The sequence below is a fragment of the Desmodus rotundus genome, chromosome 9, assembly GCF_022682495.2.
Source record: "Desmodus rotundus isolate HL8 chromosome 9, HLdesRot8A.1, whole genome shotgun sequence".
Taxonomy (NCBI): Eukaryota; Metazoa; Chordata; class Mammalia; order Chiroptera; family Phyllostomidae; genus Desmodus; species Desmodus rotundus.
In genome coordinates, this window is record NC_071395.1 from 70,006,536 (window position 1) to 70,025,172 (window position 18,637).

Sequence of the window (18,637 nt, forward strand, 5' to 3'; positions counted from 1 at the left end):
AGTACTGGAGTGAATCTGCTGCAAATCCCCCTAATCCCCCAGCATCTCGGTGTCTGTCTGACTGCAGTGGCACTGAGCCCTGGAAGCCTGAGGCCACATCACTCCCACCCACCCAGCTACGACTGTTTGGTCGGGCCCACACCACCTCACCCATGGGGAACAGCAAAAGCGGAGCCCTGTCCAAGGAGATCCTGGAAGAGCTGCAGCTGAACACCAAGTTCACAGAGGAGGAGCTGTGCACCTGGTACCAGTCCTTCCTGAAAGAGTGCCCCAGCGGCCGCATCACACGGCAGCAGTTCCAGAGCATCTATGCCAAGTTCTTCCCTGACTCTGACCCCAAGGCCTACGCTGAGCACGTTTTCCGCAGCTTCGATGCCAACAGCGATGGCACCCTGGACTTCAAGGAATATGTCATCGCTTTGCACATGACCACAGTGGGCAAGCCCAGCCAGAAGCTGGAGTGGGCTTTCTCCCTCTACGACGTGGACGGCAATGGGGCCATCAGCAAGAACGAAGTGCTTGAGATCGTCATGGTCAGTCTCTATGCACCACCCCCCTTACCCTGTGCAAGACTGGAGTCACCCAGGGTCAGGGCCCCCTGCTGCTGCTGCTGGTGCCCCGGGGGTCACAGCTGTGGGCAGGGCTGGAGGGTGGAGTGGGGGCTGTGTGACTCAATGGCTCTGAGACCACTGTGAGGGGTCTCTAATATACTGATTGACAGAAGGCCGGGCACTTTCCCACAGCTTCATTTCCCTCCTATTTACATTTTTTTTGTTTGTTTCTTTCTATCCTTCTTTCTTTCCTTACTTCCTCTCTCCCTCCCTCTCTGTCCCTCATTCCTTCCTTCACTAAAATGTCCTTCAAAACCTTCAACTCTACATATTCAGATTCCACAACATGTTTCGAATACACAATAGAAGGATGCCAGAGTGGGGATGTGAAATGTGGGTTCTAGTTCTCATTGTATTCATAGAGCTTCACCCCAGGAGCCTGTTCAGTCTCCTCTGTCCTGTTCTAGCCTGAACCACGGGGCCCTCAGCTCCTCGTAGGCCAGCGCTTCCAACACACATTCTCCGCCCATCCGCACTGGCCCAGTGTCGGATCATGTATTGTGAAGATTTTAGGTGTCTTGAAAATAGTTTTATTTAATGTAAAAGTAATTCATGAAATTTAGAAACATATGCAAAAAAAATTAAAATCACCTTTAATTTCATCATCCAGGGAAAACTGTCAACATTTCCAGTCTTTTAGCTATATATCTTTAAATAATTTTAGAACTATGAAATATTCATATGATGTTTATCATACCTTTTCCAGTTATTTTTTTTCCATATCAGTATATGTTCTTCAAAGCCATTTTAATAACTGCTTAGAATTCCACCTACAGAAATGTCATCGAATTATTTAGCCATTCCTATATTTTAGACAATGAGGATGTTTCTGTTTTTTCTACTATATTATTTATATTTACCTTCATTTAGTATCTTTTTTTAAAGATTTTATTTACTTATTTTTAGAGAGAAGGGAAGGGAGGGAGAAAGGGAAAGAAACATCGATATGTGGTTGTCTCTCACACGGCCCTACTGGGGACCTGGCCTGCAACACAGGCCTGTGCCCTGACTGGGAATTAAACCGGCGACCCTTTGGTTCCCAGCCCATGCTCAATCCACTGAGCTACACCAGCCAGGGGTCATTTAGTAACTTTTTACCTGATCATTTTTATCCCCTTATCTCATGCCACTCACTTTATTTTTCTAATTTCATTCCTGTTAAGAGGGAGAATGTTTGTCATATTTTATCTAATTTTTAATGCACTGGTAATCCTGCTCTCATTTGCACATGCTTCCACCCTTATTAGGAGACACCATAAATAAAGTAGCCAAGCACACAGTTTGTGATCTGTGGGCTCTGCTTGCGCCTCCCGTTAAGGGCAGGCTTATCTGGGGACCTCACTGGCATCTGGGCAGGGCCTTCAGATCAAACTCCCCTGGATGACAGGTGGCCTGGGTTGAAGACCACATCCCAGAATCACCTTAAGGATGTCAGACCCAGCAGAGGCCTACAAGTTGGTGCTCCTTGAGGAAAAAGGAGTAGGAGGGAAAGGAGGGGAAGAAAGGGAGGCAGGGCAGGGCAGGGCATGGCAGGGCAGGGAAGGGGAGGGGAGGGGAAAGGGAAGGAACTGAGGAGGAACATCCTCAGCTGAGGCTGTGCAAGGTCGCTGGCCTTGGAGTCAGAAGTTATGGATTCCAGTCCCAGCTGTGCCACCAACTAGCTGCATGGCCTTGGGAAAACCATATAACCTGACAGGGTCCAGGGTAAGCATTCGATGGGTCTTTCTCTGTTCTTTCACTGAGGCCTTGACCGTCTGTCCTTGCTGTCAGAAGAAGCATGGGGCAAGCAGCAATAACTCCCAGCTTTTGGCCTTTAAGGCGGCACATGGTTCCCAGAGAAAGAAGTTAACAGAGTCCCATATACTTAAGCTGCTGGGTACCTGCCAGCCTAGGCTGCTACTGGGTTTAATTTCCTTGTTCTTGTTATAGCATAGGGTGCTGAAAGGGTACTTCTCAAGGTCACTGACCTTCCCTCCAGGCTAATTTCGTAGGCCTTACTAGCTGTGCTCTCAAGTGACTCCAAGGAGCCCTCCCAACTCCCACCCAGCACACTGTCTGCATCCCGAGCCTGCCCCAAGGCTGAAGGCACAGGCTGAGTCAGGCTCAGGGGTCATGACTTTGAGTGTTCTCTCCGGGCCTGGCCAGCCCTGGAGATGGATGGGTACATCGAGACCACTGGTCCCTTTCCCTGATCACAGGTCCAGAGGCCTGGTCCCCTATCGCACACCTAGCTCCTTTACTAGTGAGAGGAGAGGGAGGTCAGAAGGATCCTTGAGCCTAAAGCTAAACCTTTTTCTGGAGCCCTCCCTGAGCAGAAGGGTAACTGAGAGGCTTCCTGAGCCCTGGGGACACCTTTGGAAAGTTCTTGCTGATGCCTCCCCTCTCCCTTCCCCAGCCCCTGAAATGGTCTCAGAGACATAACAATAAGTTGGCAAGTGGCACAGTGCAAACTAAAACCGAAGTACCTGGTTTAGAATCTCCAATCATCTGTGTCTAGCTGGGTGACTTTCAGCAAATTGTCTCAGTTTCTTCATCTATGAAATGGGGTCAATAATGCCCACCTCATAAGGATATGAAGGTTCCATGTAAAAATGCTCAGAACAGTGGCACATGTTAAGCACTCAACAGATGTTAGCCCTTGTTACCACCAGCCAACCTGGCTGGGCAATCAGGTACCACACGGATCTGGAAGAAGTTGTTAGATATTTGAACATTCCTGGGCAGTAGGGTTCAAGGCAGCCATGGGATTATCATCAGGAAGCTTTTTATTTTATTTTATTTTATTTTATTTTATTTTATTTTATTTTATTTTATTTTATTTTATTTTATTTTATTTTAAATCGAGAGCAATATGTCTACATGGTGAGGAAATTCAAGCCACACAGAAAGGAACAAATAAGAAGCAAAAGCCTTCTTCACCCCTCCCGGGAGCTTTGATTCAGTAGGGCAGGGCAGGCCTGGGAATCTGCATTTTAACACCACAGCTGCCAGCCCCTGTGCTCCTGCTGACACATCATTCCTCTTGATTTGGTGCAGGCAATTTTCAAAATGATCAGTCCCGAGGACATGAAGCACCTTCCAGATGACGAAAACACCCCAGAGAAGCGAGCTGGGAAGATCTGGGCCTTCTTCGGAAAGAAGGATGATGGTGAACGCACTCTTCCTCACCACCGTGGATTTCACAGTCACGGCTTGTTTCCTGGGGACCCCGACTAGATGTAGCTGCGGAGGCCCTGTGCCCGGCAGGGCTGGCTGATGGGCCTCGGGGGAATGGGCAGAACCACTGGCTGCCGCTGCTTGTGGGAATGGCACCCTTCCGTGGCTTAGGCAGGTCCATCGCTGCCTGAGAGTTTCAGGGTGAAGGAAGGCTCAGAATGGTGGAGTGCTTATGAAGAAAAACATCTTTGTTACAGCAGAGCTAGCCCACACTGGAGTAAAAGTAAAAAGTAAAGGCAATAGCATATTAGAAGTTAGTATGCACATGCCGAGTTTAGAGGAATTCAAACCACTTTCTGCCTACGTGGAGTGCCAGTTTGCAGACACCTGGGTTTACTTCAATTGTTTTCAAAAATGCTCTCTAGACGGTTAGGACAAGGCAAACTTTAGCTCAGTCTGTGCCTGGCTTAGCATCTAGTCCCAAGGAAATGGGATCTCAACTTACATGGTTAATTTGGGTCCCCCAAGAAGTACTGCCAGGTCACATTAGACTTAAATTAGGTTGTGAGAAATTTTTTGGGAGGAAGACCTGTGAGGGACAACGCAGAGAAATCTACAGAAAGCTGGGGAACCCATCAGACTGCAAAGCAGATGGGACCCGTGTGGGCAGAGGGGCAAGGAAGGAAGGTTGGGGAAGAGTGTTAGACTGCAGTGCCATTCTGAGAAAGGTTTGGCAGAGCTGAAGGGGTGTCCTCAAGTCCCCTTCTTCTAGGAGCTGGTCTGGCCTGGTGCCCTGCCCGCCCCCACTCTCTGCCTGGGAGCAGCCTGCTGGAGTGCGGTCGGTCTTGCGCTGACCAGCGGTGGTGGGTGTCAGAGCTGGGCGGCTGGGCTGCTGCTGTACCGTGCTCGTGGCCGTTGCGGGAGGGACAGCAGGGGAGCTGATGCCAGGGGGTGTTGCAAACTCACATGGCCACAGGACCTCAGATGATGGAAGTGACAGAAGCAGAGAGTAGCCCTACAAAGTATGGGGACTGGCCAATAGTGGGGAGTGAAATGCCTGGTCTGATGGCTTCCCTGTGGGAATACAGAGCCCACCAGCCCCCTATCATAGGATATTTAAAGAGAGGAGCCAGCCACCGAAACTTTTAAAACCTGAAGTGTCTCCACCAATGAAGTACTGCATGGCCCAAACACATGCGAGGGGTCAGCACTGACCCCTTTGGGATCTCTGGGGCCATATCTCACCAGGGCTGCAGGGGGCAGGCCTCACTCAGCAGAATGTTAAATAAGGTCAGGTAGAGACCACACTGACCTTACTAATCTGCAGTCCAGGAAGAAGTCAGAAAAACGAGAAGGTCATTGGCTCTAGGCCCAGAGCCACGTGAGGTAGGTGAGGCATCTGGGCACAAGACTGAAGGAGGTGTCTGATCTCAGGTGCCACCTGTGCCTGCATGACCCTGAAACTGAGCACTGACTCATGGTGTGCAGGGTAGGTACCTCGCTGGCTTCACCTGAGTCCCGGCCTTGATGTTGCCACCCCTTTGAGCACCTTCTCCACCTCCTCATTCGCTCAGGCCCTGGTTATGTGAGATGACCCCTGTGACCTTCCACCCTGCCGGCCTGTAACCCACTTCATGACATCCCTCTGGGTCTGCCGAGTCTCCTTTTCTGTTACTGGCTAAGCTGAAAACTGACCTGGATGAAGGTCACAGGAGGTGGTGGTGTCATGGGGCTGACACCACCCTGGCTGGTGGGCTTGTGTGCTTCCTTCAGCGTGGCCTGCCTTGGGGCAAGGCCCCCTTCCAGAACTGGGCCTGATGGTGGGGTTCCCAGCTCTTTGTGAGGCTGTTGGGGCCCCTGAGATTCAAGACTCAAATTTCATCCCCTAGATCCATGCAGGGAACCAGCTGGGGTCCCGATCCAGGATTAAGATTAAGGATGTTCAAAAGGCCTGGAGCATAAGCAGATGAAAGTGTAATTCAGGTCAGCCAAGCATTATCAAACACCTACTATGTGCAAGCCACTATGAGCATAACCATGACCTGAAAGAGCAGCCGTCTCACTTTAGAGTTATTTCTACACATGACTGCCTTCCCTGCCAGGCCCAGAGTGTCCACGTGGGGTCAGGGGCTTTATATCACTCCCTTCTGTGCCACACCCTACCCTCTGCCCCTGCAGTGACCTCAGCCCCAAGCACAGTGGTGCTGGCACAGAGAAGCTCAGCAAAAAGCATATACCTGGATGGAACTGAATACAGTAGGTGGAACCAAGGCTCTCTCTTGGTCCCACATGGGGAGGTAGATGGGGGATGCTGAGAGGCACAGGGCAGAGCCATGCAGGAGTTGTCAGCTGAGAGCCATGGGGCTGCCCATGTGCTAGGGGCGGGGCATCAGAGAGACCTCTCCACGAGCCAAGCTCTCCAGGGCACTGCATTGGGACCCTCCACTCTCACCCCCTTCTCCCTGAATAGATGCTGGTCTCAACTGAAACTGTTTGCTTTGCTCTGTCCCCCAAAAGTTCTTTCAGAACTTGAGGCTGGGGACCTAGGGTAATACTCAAAATATTTAATAACCAGCAAGGCAAAGACATTGGCCAATCAGAAGAGAAGCATAACACCGAAATGCATCCCAGACCCCTCAGGAGTGCTGGTCGTTAACCCTGCTACTGCTGGTTCATGGGGACGTTCAGGGGATGGGATGGGTATCGGGGTAGGGGGTGCTAAGACTCAAGGTTTTCATGATAGATACACCCATACAGGACGTGCTGGTGGATGTCAGCCTTGTCGCAGCTTGAAACAGCCAGTCCTGACTATAGTGTTTTTCTCCCATATGCAGATAAACTGACAGAGGAGGAGTTCATCGAGGGGACCCTGGCCAATAAAGAAATTCTGCGGCTGATCCAATTTGAGCCTCAAAAAGTGAAGGAAAGGTTCAAGGAAAAGGAAAAGAAACCCTGATGCCAACCGCTCAGCTCTCCTGCCTCCCCTTACTGCTCACATAAACACTCACGCGCACACACACACTCACTCTGCACATGCACACGTGTGTGCACACAAACACACCCAGGGGCCAAGAAATCAGCCTCCAAACCCACAGCATGTGGAACCCACAGCACAGCTCCCGGCGGAAGGAAAGCGTCCTTAGCAGTCAGCTGGCCCCTTCTTCCCTCCCCCGCCAGAGCCCCTCCCATCACACCCACCTCCCTGCCCCGCCTGCCAGCCCACACCCCTGGCGATAATCCCAGGATTAGGTGGCAGGACTCCTGAACGTCACCCCTGAGTAAGCTCCTTTGTGGATTGCTGCGTAAGCAGGTTCTAATAAATGCAAGAGTTGAGGGGGCACGCAGCAGGCTGGTGGTTCTTTTTTTTTTCTTTTTTTAAAAATTAATTAACTTATTTTTATTCAGTTACAATTGTCTGCATTTTCTCCCCTTCCCTCCACCCCACCCGAGCCAGTCCTACCTCCCTCCCCCACCTCTACCCTCCCCCTTGATTTTGTCCTTGTGTCCTTTATGAGGCTGAACCGACAGAAGTCATTTGCTTTTCTGGTTCAAGAAACACCAGCCCAGATAGTGGGGAGAGGGGTCTATAGGGGCTGGTGGTTCTTGAACCAGAAAAGCAAATGACTTCTGTCGGTTCAGCCTCAAAGACAGGGACATGTTGCCACTACAGTCACAGGTCATGGTCTGGGACTGCAGTGGTGAAGACGGTGGACAGGCCATGCTCTCGCGGGGCTCAAGGTGCACAGGGGACCACAGACCTCAGAGCTGCCATTGCAAGTGGGGAGGTTCCCATGGAGACGTGCAAAGCACTGTGAGCTGTTACAGGAGGGGCTGCCTGGTCCAGAGGATCAGAGAAGCTGTTCTTGATGAAGAGACATTTGTATCTTAAAACCCAGAGGACAGTCGTGAGGGTGAGAGTGAGGAAGAACTGTGTCTGGGCAGGGACCCTGAGGCAGGATTGAGTTCCTGTGCAGAGGCCAGTGTGGCCAGAGCCAGAGGGAGGTGAGCTGGCCAAGGGTGAGTGAAGCCTGACAGGCAGGCAGGACCAGACCACACCAGCCTTCCTTGCAGCCCAGGGGAAGCATTCAGCTTCCTGTGGGGACAGTGGGTAGCCTTGTGGGTTTGGAGCAGGAAGTATCTATGTTAGTAGCACCCTCTAGCAGGATAGAACGAAATCAGAGGGGCAATCCTGGGGGCAGGGAGGCTGGAGGTGACATGGGTCTAATTGCCTAGGTGGCCTGGGCTGGGGACCAGCAGTGGGATGGAGAGAATGGGGCCCCTCTGGAGATATGAAGGAAGTAGACTCCACCTCCCTGGTTGTGAATGGAGTGGGAGGAGCAAGGAGGGCAGTCAGGTGTGTGGCTAGGTTGCTGGGTGAATGGGGATGCTATCTGCCCAGATGGGAACGGGGGCGGGGGGTAGTGGCTGGGTTCCGAGGATAATGACAAGTTCAGTTTTCATATGGTGAAAGGTGAGGACAGATGTGCTGGAGGTCCCTCATTTTAGACACAGGAAAAGGAGACCCAGTGCCAGCAAGCAGTTTGCCCAGCTGATGAGCAGAGGCCAAGGCTGCTTTCTGGCCCATGTTGTCTTATCAGAGCTGCAGGGCCTGGGCTTCCCAGAAATCACTCCACCAGTGGGTTCTCAAGATCATTGGAGTCGCTGTTTGGAAGGCCCATTTATTCTCCAGTTTTAAGTTCCAAGGTGAGGTCAGAAAAATATGTAGATGTCCTGGATACTTCACCGACCAGTGTGTACCCCCCTGAAACAGGGGCCTCTCCGCTTGCTGGTATGCACCCCCCTGAAACAGGGGCATCTCTGCTTGCTGGTATGCACCCCCCTGAAACAGGGGCATCTCTGCTTGCTGGTATGCACCCCCCTGAAACAGGGGCCTCTCCGCTTGCTGGTATGCACGCCCTGAAACAGGGATGTCTCTGCCTGCTGGTATGCACCCCCTGAAACAGGGGCATCTCTGCTTGCAGATGTGCAACCCTCTAAAACTGGGCCATCTCTCCTTGCTGGTGTGCACCCCCGGAACAGGGGTGTCTCTGCTTGCTGGTGTTGGGGGTGAGTCCTGCCCCCACCCCCAGCTTTAACCACAGCAATGGAACAATCGCCACCACCAGAAAGTGCTGCTTTTTGAGGAGGGTGAACTTGAGAGTAACCTTAACACTTAGGTTTGGAGCCAGGCATCCTGCTAGATGCTAGGCATTAATTCATCGAGGGAGGTGTTATCTCCATGGTAGAGAGGGGAACGCTGAGGCCGTGAAGCCAGAGCAGGATTCGGTACTTAAACCAGATTCCCTTCGATTGCACTAGGCTGCCTCAAAAGTTCTGACCTGGAGGTGAAAGGACAGAGTTCTGTGATCCCACGATGCTGAGACTGGGAGGGAGAGGGGGCACACAGCATCTGGGCCAGCAGGTCTGGGAGGAGGAAAGTTATCATTTGACTCACCTGCCAAGACACCCCTCGGGTGTCAGACATAGTGAGGCACCCAGGAGCCGAAGCTGGGGGAAAAGAAAGACCTTGGGTCCAGCCCAGGGTGGCTCACTCTGGTGCTCCTCCTCCACCCCACACACTACCCTCCTGAGTGAATCTGGTTGATTGGAATGTGAGGTTGGGGGCTTTTCACTCCTCTCTGAGGTCAGGGCATCCATGTCACTTGAGTCTAAAATGACAGACACTGCATAGTAGCCTTGTTGGTCTGTAGTTCAGTGAGAGGCAAAAAGGGGCCACTGGATCTCCTACTGGCCAGTGAAGAACCCAAGAGCAGCAACCTAGTTAACACACTCATTAGCTTGGGTGGTGGGGCTGCTTGAGCTGGGGTCCTGTACAGCCCTGGGGCCTCTGCAGAGAAGATGCTTAGAAAACCCAGAATCAGCATCAAGTCCAGCTGGACCGAAGAGAAGAGGAGGTAGAGGTGGTGATGAATTACGTCATGCAAGGGACAGAAGCCCCCACACAGGCTGTTTTGGCACAAGTAGCAATTTACTGACTCATTAACTGAAATTCCAGGAGGAGCACTAGCTTTAGGTCTTGCTCAGTTCAGGGCTTCTGACAATGTCTCAGGGCTCTCCCTCCATCTCCATCTCCTGGGTCTGCTTTCTACCACAGTGGCTCCATTCTCAGGCAGGCTTTACCCTGTGCTGGTTCTAATTTCAGCAGAAAAAAATGCCTTTCTATGTACAGTGAGTCTTAGCCAAAATCCCAGGACCGTCTCTGACTGCGTATATGCCCGTCCCTGCTCCAATACCTGGGCACAGGAGGCGGCCATGCTCAAACTGGCCCAGCAGAGTTTCATTTCCATCCTTGGGGCTGAGGATGGAGTTAAGACAATTCAACTTCAGGAACCAAGAGTGGGAGATAAGTGGTCCCCAAGGGAAAGATTTGGGTGCTATTAGTATAAGAGGGATGAATTGTAAAAACAGATGTCCACTATGGAGACTTTGGGAAGTCACTTCACCTCTGAAGTTCTGCTTTCTCATGTACCTGTAGACTCAATGGCGAAAATGGGTCTCATCAAGAAGAAAAGCCAAAGCGCTCTGTCCGCTACTGCTACCTGCACTCACAGGACTTCAGCCTCTTGTGCAGTGCCCTTCAGGTATTTCTTAGCATTCCTACAGATTCACCCTTAGTGCTGGAATAGAGCATTGAATTATTTTGGGCATCGGAGCCCTTTAGCTCCAGTGAGAAACAAATGTGAAAGAATCAACAAAATACAAATCAAATTAAATAAACTTGTTATTTTAATCATTAAGAAGACAAGAGCAAGCAGTGTGTGCATGCCACCCCATTTGTTGAGTGAGTGGGAAAGGACATTTACAAAGCTATGAAAAAAAAAATTCCTTCTCCTATTAATGACAGGGTCCTGGATAATTGACCCCCAGCAGCATCTGACACTCCTGAGACATTTCCTTCCTGTGTCATCTGATGCATATGTACTGGGCACCTACCCAGAATGAGCTGTTCTGGGTACAGGCTGGGAATACGACATGGCCCCAGATTTCCTGGAGCTAATAGGCTCATGAGAAAAGGAAGGTACATTTGCAGAGAGGAAAAATTAGGATATGAGATTTGGCAATTGAATCACAGACAACCTGTACACCAAAAAACAGACCTTTGTTATGCACTTGCCTAATGCCTTCGAAGCTGCTTTAGTTTCGCCTTTTGCAAAGCAGAGCCAGGACTAGGGCGAGGGCCAGATGAGCAGTGGCCTCAGATGTAAAATTCAATGGGGAGGGGGCAAACAACTCAGCAATCAACATAAACCATCTTTGAATGCAATAGTTTAAAAATAAAAATTATTGTTAAAAAGTTCAGAATGAGCAAAATGTCAAAATGTTAAACACAGCCGGGATCAGACCATGCACTTGCATGAGCTGGCCTGGCTTCCCCTCCCCCTCATCCCAGCCCTGGTTTCAGTGAAACATCATTCGTATGATGGCCCATAGGCTGTAGTTTGCAGATTTGATTCTTTTTAAAATAATGCATTAAGATATTACTGACCTTGACAATTGAAGATTTTTTTTAAGTACTCTCAAATCACACACCCTCACTTCATCTAGTCCCAGCCCTACTGCAAAGTACCCTTGAAAATACAGTTGCCAGGTGAAATAAAGGATGCACAATTAAAATTGAATTTTAGATAAAGTATATCCCAAGGGATACACGTTTACAAGGTTATTTGTTTATCTGGAATTCAAATTTAATGAAGCATGATGTGTTTTTATTTGCTAAATCTGGCAACCCCACTTGAGAAGTGACATATAGCCCCCTTCTAACATAAGGCACTATTTAGTCCCATGACATCACACCCCACCCACATACATGTACATTTTACACACTAGACAGGCAACATTCCTATGCATCAACACCCTGTTTCCATAGGATGCTCCTCTTCCCATCTTCTTTCCGCTTCTTGCCTTAGAGCTTCGGCTACTGAGCCAGACCCTAATTGCCTGGGCCCTCCTCAGCCTCCAGAAGCACCCTCTATTCAGGGTCTGGGGCACAACTCAGATTCCGCATGGGCAGAATGGGTTGCACAGGCCCAGCCCTCTCAGTGCCCCCAGCCACCCCCGCCACCCTACTCCCAGCATGTCAGATCCACTGCAGCCCTGTTGCTTCACCTGGCCCTCCAGCTTTCAGCATCCATTTCCACATGGGAAGTGCAATTCCTATCAGTGGGCACTAGGGGCAGGGAGAGCAGTGGCAAACCTCCTGGAGCACCAACAGTGGCAAACCAAAAATGGCAGAGAATGGGAGGGCAAGCAAGACTCAAGGAAGCCAAGCTGAGAAAGGCAGAGCCAACAAGCGGGGGAAAGGACCAATGGGGGCCTCTCAGAGGGGCCCTCAGGGCTGGGGCCAACCCTGAGAGAAAGGAGGGAGCTGTTACAAATAAGACAGAACTTCTGCTGAAGACTTGAGATGGAGAGAGGAAGGAAAGACTTGACAGGAGAGGAGGAGGGGAGAAGATGGAAAGGAACCAGGTTCTGTGGGCAGCGGGGGTGCCACACTCTGAGGACAGTGGGTGTGTCACAGCCAGACTGTTGAATTCAGAACACCACCGGCTTGCCCCACCATTGGCTGTGTAGGAGGGATTCTAGCTCTGCACACTCAGGCTTGCATCAGCACTACCTGGGAAACTCGTTACTCAACTGCCACCCCTGGCCATCCTTCCAGACACACTCTCCCAGACTCTGCCAGGAGCCAGACTGTGCAGGTAAAACCCTTCCCAGGTGGTCCTTCTACACACTGCACCCAGCCCCACATGGAAACCTTGTGTCCCCAGGGATAAAGGAAGAGATGCCAGCTGCCCTATTTCATAGCAGACATCTCTCTGTATCTTGGGGCTCCATTAACTTGAATTTAGGGCCAGCCCCAGAGGCTGGTGGTCATTCCAGAAAACACCAGTGGGGTTATCAGGATGACAACAGCAGGCAGAAGCGGTGAGCATTTATGCAACCTCAGGCAGAGCAAAGTGGACTGAGTACAGGAGGAGTGTAATGAGCCTGCCCCACAATACCCATCTAGCTTGGCCTCCTCCTCTACCACCCATCTCAGGAGGCCCCAATGGGCAGAGCAGAACTAGGCCACCTGCCTAGGCCTCACTCTCCTCAAGAATCTCCTCCATGGTGTGGGCCAGAGAGAAGTCTCCCTCGCTGCTCTCGGACAGGCTGCTGCCATAGGACCAGGCTGCATGGCCCCGTTGGGATGGGGTGCCCGGCTCCCCTGGGCCCTGAGTGGTCAGCTTCAGGAGCTGCCCACTGCCAGGCGAGGACTTTGGCCTCTGCAGGGCCCTGGCACTGTCTCCCTTGGAGAGCTTCTTGGGACAATTCCCCAGGAACCGGAAATTCTTCTCCAGGACCCAGACTCTGCAGCCCGAGTGGTGGGCTAGCAGGAAGCGGACCCAGTGCTTCCGCAGCTCAGCCTTCACCTGCCAGGGGAGAAGAGGGCAGGGTTACTGTCTCAGGGTCATTTAGCCATGGGTCCACTCAACAAATATTTACTGATTAGGTGGTGAATCTGGGCCACCTTGGGAAACATACCTTCTACCTGGGGGAAATGAACAAAGAGGAGCAAACCAACCCCTGTTAGCACAGCAGATAGAAGTAGCACTGGGAGTCCATTAAGCAAGACAAGGAGGGAAGGAAGCAAAGTTTGGGATATGGCTGAACAGAAAGGAAAAGGAAAGGACTGTGTCAAGGTGGCATTGAAGGCCCGCCTAACAGATGAAGGAGCCCCTGCATGAAGTAGCAGCCGTGAGCAAGATGGAAGTGGATTTGCTGTCAAGAAGCTTACATTCTGGAGGGAGGAGACAGAAATAAATGTTTGAACCTGGGATGGGGGGAGGGGAAGATGAAAGGGGACTGGAAATTCCCCTGACTCCTGACGTCAGGAGAAAACTGTTCTGGCCTCTGCGCCTTTCAAGCTTCTTTCCAGAGGAGCTGAGAATTGGTTGGGGATATGCAGTAATAGGAATAATAAAAATGATCATAGTTGTCAGATATTGGACCTTTATCATGAGCTCGGCATGCTCAGGGCAACATTAGAGGGCAGGGACTATTGTTATTCCCACTTTAGAGATGAGGAAACTTAGGCTCGAAGAGCCACAGTGACCTAATTCAGAGCTCCCAAATGAGTGAGCGATGGCTGCAGTCCAGATGTCTGGACTCCAGAGTTCAAGCCTGTGTTCTCTATCACACTCCCACTGCCAGCCTGTCTCCAGCAGGTCCAGGATGGGGTTCTGAGCTTCCTTACATGTACCCCATCTCCTTTTCCCAATGATCTAAGCTGCCTCCTGCTCTCACCCCTGGAAGCTCATGGTGCAAATTTGTCCCATTGAGGGGCAGTCACTGGGCACTCGCCCATGGCACTGTCACAGAAACAGGGGGTCATGGGGGCAGCAGGATGCCAGCCCAGCCTCACAGGAAGCAAATGGCAGCATGGAAAACATACCTCTCCATTGGCAAAGCAATACTGCAAGGCCACAAGCAGCCCCTGGAGTGGAAAGAAGAAATGACATGAACTTTGACTTGGTAGGAGCTGTGTCTGAAAGTCCAGAGGCCCGCCCCAGTCCCAGTAGCCCCCAGGAGAGGCAGGCACCTACACTGCTTTACACTACCTAGAGTTAGTCACACTGGGTAAATGGGTTTCCATGAGGGCTCTTCTTCCTTTGACACCCACCACCCATATCAGCCTACGTGTTTGCTTAGGTGCTCATAGGTCAATGATGATTAAATCCCAAACACCCTGTATCATTCATTCATCTATACAAATACCGTGCAGGGCTGCTGGCCCATTTCTCCTCATCCATGGTGGGCATTGGCTAATTTTTTTGCCTCCCTTGAATCCTGTCCTTTTGGAAACTGACTTTCCCCCACTCCCTTTCCCTAGGCTTCCATCAAGGTCAATCATGCAGTCCCCACGTTCTAGGATGGCCATCACCACAATATAATCCACCCAAATGGTCATGTGACCCAATCTGAGTTCTTGTCACTGGGAAAGAAGAGAGGGTTGTACCCTCTTCCCCAGACTTGCCAGCTTTATAGTCAAAATAAGCCTGAAGATACTTCTGGGCATCTTGCCAGCTACATGGAGAAAGCCCACCTGAGAATGAAGCCAACAGAGAGAGAAGCAGAGGCTGGAGATGGTGAAAGACAGAATTCTGGTGATGCTGTCTGAGTGCCTAGATCCAGCGATGCCTAATTCTGATGTTTTCATTTATGTGAGATAGTAAACACCTCTTTCCCTTGTCAAAATATTTCTTTAGAAAATATAGATGATTTCACACCAGTGGTTTCTCATCGCACTTAGATGAAAATAAAACGTAACCACCACAGGCACTAAGGTGATCTGGGCTGCTTCTGCGTCACTGGCTGCATCTCACGCTGTGCTTCCCCTGGGCCTGGTATCCCAGCCACACGGGCCTCAGGCTTCCTCCAAAGTCTCCAGCTCATGTAATAGTTACCTGTTGCTGTGTTGCTGTATAAGTTAGTGGACCAAACCGTACAGATTATCATCTCACATATTTTCTGTGGGACAATAATCTGGCTGTCACTTAGCTGGGTGGTCTGAATCAGGTTGTAACCAAAAGGTCGGTAGGAACTTCAGTCATCTGAAGGCTTGAGTTGCTTCCACGATGGCTCACATGCCTGGCCAGTTAGTGCTGGTTGCTGGTAGGAGGCCTCAGTCTCCCCTCACAGAGCTGTTTGAGTGTCCTCTTTACATGGCAGCTGGTTTCCCCCATAGGCCAAGCCAAGGGAGCAAGGCAGAGCCACACCCCGTTTAAGACCTGCCCTGAAAAGCTGCGTACCTTCACGTCCACAGTACTTGAATGGTCACACACGTCTTGCCTGGTACATTGTCAGACCACTTGTAAAATATGATACGACCATTTCTTTCTGTCCTCTTCCTAGTTATTTAGAATTCTGGACCCAAGGATCACAATGAAAACAACAGGCCACCTTTATATGGCATTTTCAATGATCAAGTACTTGTGTCGGGGAAGTTTCAATAAAGGGATCATCTTTTGATGTTGGAAAAGCTCTCTGGATTCACTGCTTAACTGCCAGAGGTCTTGGATCAAAGATGCTTGAGTTAATGTTTGTTTCCACTGTTTTTCCAGACTCCTACACTCCCTGATTTATTAAACAGTTCCATGTCCTTGCGGTGTGAGGGTCTGTGGAGCTGGGGCTGTGTGTCTGATACACTGAAGCTGGCTGTGTGTACTGGGCCCAATGACTTCAGTGTTTACAGGAAGAATCTCATAAAATGCCAGAACTCAAAAGGAAAGAACATGCTCCAACATGGGGGCCCCAGTGCATGTCCAGTGCATTCCCAGTGCATCCCATTTCTCTTAGCAACATTTCTCTCAACCTCGTTTCTGGTAAGGGAGGTTCGGCACCAGGACAAATGATGAAATTGAAAAGGAATTATAAAACATTGCCCTGGGGGAAGATTTTTATGCCCTTTCTCATGGAAGCCTCTCATCTTCATGCTGACTATTACAACATCAATCAAATGTTGTGGATTCTCCCCAGCCATGTGGAATTTTTCATCTCTTATGCATCTAGCTATTCCAAGGCTACGGCTCCCAAACAGGGGCATGGTGGTAGCAGTTAAACACTGTCACACGTGCAACCTCACTGGAGGCTTGCAGGTGCCCTGTATAGGGGGCAGAGCCAGGAGTATTGGCCTCCAGGCACATGATATTAGAGGATGTCTCAGAGCACGTCAGAATCTTCATGAGTGAGTTCGCTAAAACAGGATTCCACATCACAGACATGTCTCTCATTCCCTTAGGTTCTGGATTCACTCTTTTAGGAACAGCCTGGAGTCTGGTTAACTCTCATCCTAATAAAGTAAGTGTGAAGAGAGAGGCCCCACAGGACGTATGTCATCTCTACTTGTCAGTCTCTCCAAAGATCCTCCATGGTAGGAAGTGGTGAAAATCGCTAAGCAACAAGCACTTGAAAGAGAAAGGGACTCTCAAATGCAGCAAGAAAAGATCCAGTGCTGATTCACTACGGAATGACCCACCAAATATGCCCCCATGCATCTGCCCACCCATGTTCTCACCTCTGCCTGGAGGGGTGGAAGGGAACAGTGCAGGGGTATTAAGAAGGTGGGAGGCCTCTGACCATGCACACACCCCCTAAGTGTGTTCACAGGCTGTCTGCAGAGCCACGCTGCTTGCTCTCCCTCCTCAGTGTTGCACTACTGTGTGAGTGGAGCTCTGTCTGGCTGCAGATCCCAAGGATCCAGCGTGGTCACTAGTCCCAGAGATGGCCTCAACGGCTCCTCCCCTCCCTGTAAGCATATGCTCTTCCTCACCTCAAGAGGTGGACCTTATTTTTCTTTTGAATCTGGGATAAACTTGTGACTCCTCCTACCAATAATACAAGGTAGTAAAAGTGACATTCTGGGACTTCCAAGCCCATGCCCCAGGAATGTTGGAAGTTTCTACTTTCTCTTTCTCAGAAAATTTGCTCTTTGGATGCTCCAAAGTCCAGCTGCCATGGTGGGAGATGTCCAAGAAACATGGAGAGGCCACTTGGAGAACTGCAACTCCTTTGCTAATTGGTAGCCTCTGCTGAGCTCAGCCAACAGCCCGGGTCAATGTCTAGCCATGCAGCTGAGCCATCTTGGATGTTCCAGGCCAATCGAGCCTTCAGATGTTTGCAGCAGGAGCCAAAAACCACGTGTATCAAAAGGACCACCACATTGAGTCCAGAGAGGCCAGCTCATGGAATCCCGAGAGATAATAACTTGATTACTGCCTTAAGCCATGACGTTTTGGGGTCATTGGTTACGTAGCAATAGATGACTCAGACATGCTCCCTTGCCAGAGAAGCATGATGGGATAGAATTCCTTCTCAGAAATCTGTCCCTTAGGGGAAAAAAAGGCCACCAAGTACTACTGATATAACAGCTGCTGCTTTTTGCTGTTATTGTTTTTTCTAATTTAGAATTACCTTTCAAAGAAGATTAAGACCAAACAACATAGGAAACACAAATTACTAAACCTTAGCTTTTGAAATCTCCCAAAAGATTGACATAAATTAAACATGGTTTTATACTGAAAAACAAAAGTTGCTGATTGGTCCTCTGTCTCAGTTCAAAGCTGCACAAAATTCAGCTCTAATAGGAGGGAAATGGCCGTTGTCCAACTGCTCAGCCCACTCCTCAGGCTCTGTCTCCCTGGCCTTTTGTGGGGGTGCAGTGGGCAGACACATTGTCTCCACTCTGCCTCCTCAGTCGCAGCACCTGACCCTGTCTGCCGGCAGGGGTTTAAGACTCTGGTGTAGGGGATTCTGGTGTCTCCTGGTTCTGACCTGGTTCGTGGCCCTGAGGGGCACGATGGTATGACGGTTACAAGTAGGCATTGAGCTTAACCTCTGTGTACAAATTAACCTCTGGCACTTATTAGAATTTGCAGGTTCTCCTCTGAGTCTCAGTTCCTTCATTTTTAAAACGGCACAATACTTTCTCCCTCACAAGATAATGTGAGGATTCAGTGAGATCAGAAGTGTTTGGGGGTAAACAGATATTTTCTAGCATACCATTTTAATTCCTCTTTTGGTATTCATACTATATGTTTTTAGTTACTTTCCTGGTTTTGTACCAGAGGTTACAACATGCATCTTAACTAGTCATGAGCTATTTCATATTAATACTAACAATTCTGGTAAAATATAGAAACATCTTCAATACAGCTCTATTCTTCCTTATTCTTTTGTGCTATTATTATTATAAGATATTAGATTGTTATATAATATAATTGATAGCAATAATAAAGTTTATAATTATCTTATTAAATCTTATGTTTTGAAAACCAGTTGAATAAAATAGAAAAATATATATTTACATC

At 49.8% G+C, this 18,637-nt stretch overlaps 2 protein-coding genes across 3 annotated transcripts in view; one reads left to right on the forward strand and one right to left on the reverse strand.

Moving 5' to 3' along the window:
- Positions 1–43: 43 nt before the first annotated feature.
- On the forward strand, positions 44–7,111 carry RCVRN (recoverin). The gene is made up of 3 exons (XM_024565247.4): positions 44–533; positions 3,648–3,759; positions 6,602–7,111. Exons 1-3 carry the CDS (start codon positions 153–155, stop codon positions 6,721–6,723), a joined length of 615 nt encoding a protein of 204 aa, XP_024421015.1. The 5' UTR covers positions 44–152; the 3' UTR covers positions 6,724–7,111.
- A 3,434-nt stretch (positions 7,112–10,545) lies between these two features.
- Positions 10,546–18,637, reverse strand: part of GLP2R (glucagon like peptide 2 receptor) — a 68,119-nt gene continuing 60,027 nt past the window's right edge. Inside the window, exons 12-13 of one of the 2 annotated variants that reach the window (XM_045199081.2) lie at positions 14,224–14,265; positions 10,546–13,195 (exon numbers count right to left, since the gene is read on the reverse strand). In XM_045199081.2, the coding sequence (XP_045055016.1) occupies positions 12,866–13,195; positions 14,224–14,265 (372 nt within the window). In that variant the 3' untranslated portion in view covers positions 10,546–12,865. Of the gene's footprint in view, positions 13,202–14,223; positions 14,266–18,637 lie in introns of both variants that reach the window. The other variant, XM_024565051.3, reaches the window with a different exon arrangement.

Bases quoted from the DNA above. Each gene is read 5' to 3' on its own strand.
- RCVRN (XM_024565247.4), top strand. From the start codon at position 153: ATGGGGAACAGCAAAAGCGGAGCCCTGTCCAAGGAGATCCTGGAAGAG. The intron at 534-3,647 runs GTCAGTCTCTAT...GATTTGGTGCAG, and splicing joins AAGTGCTTGAGATCGTCATG to GCAATTTTCAAAATGATCAG. The intron at 3,760-6,601 runs GTGAACGCACTC...TCCCATATGCAG, and splicing joins CTTCGGAAAGAAGGATGATG to ATAAACTGACAGAGGAGGAG.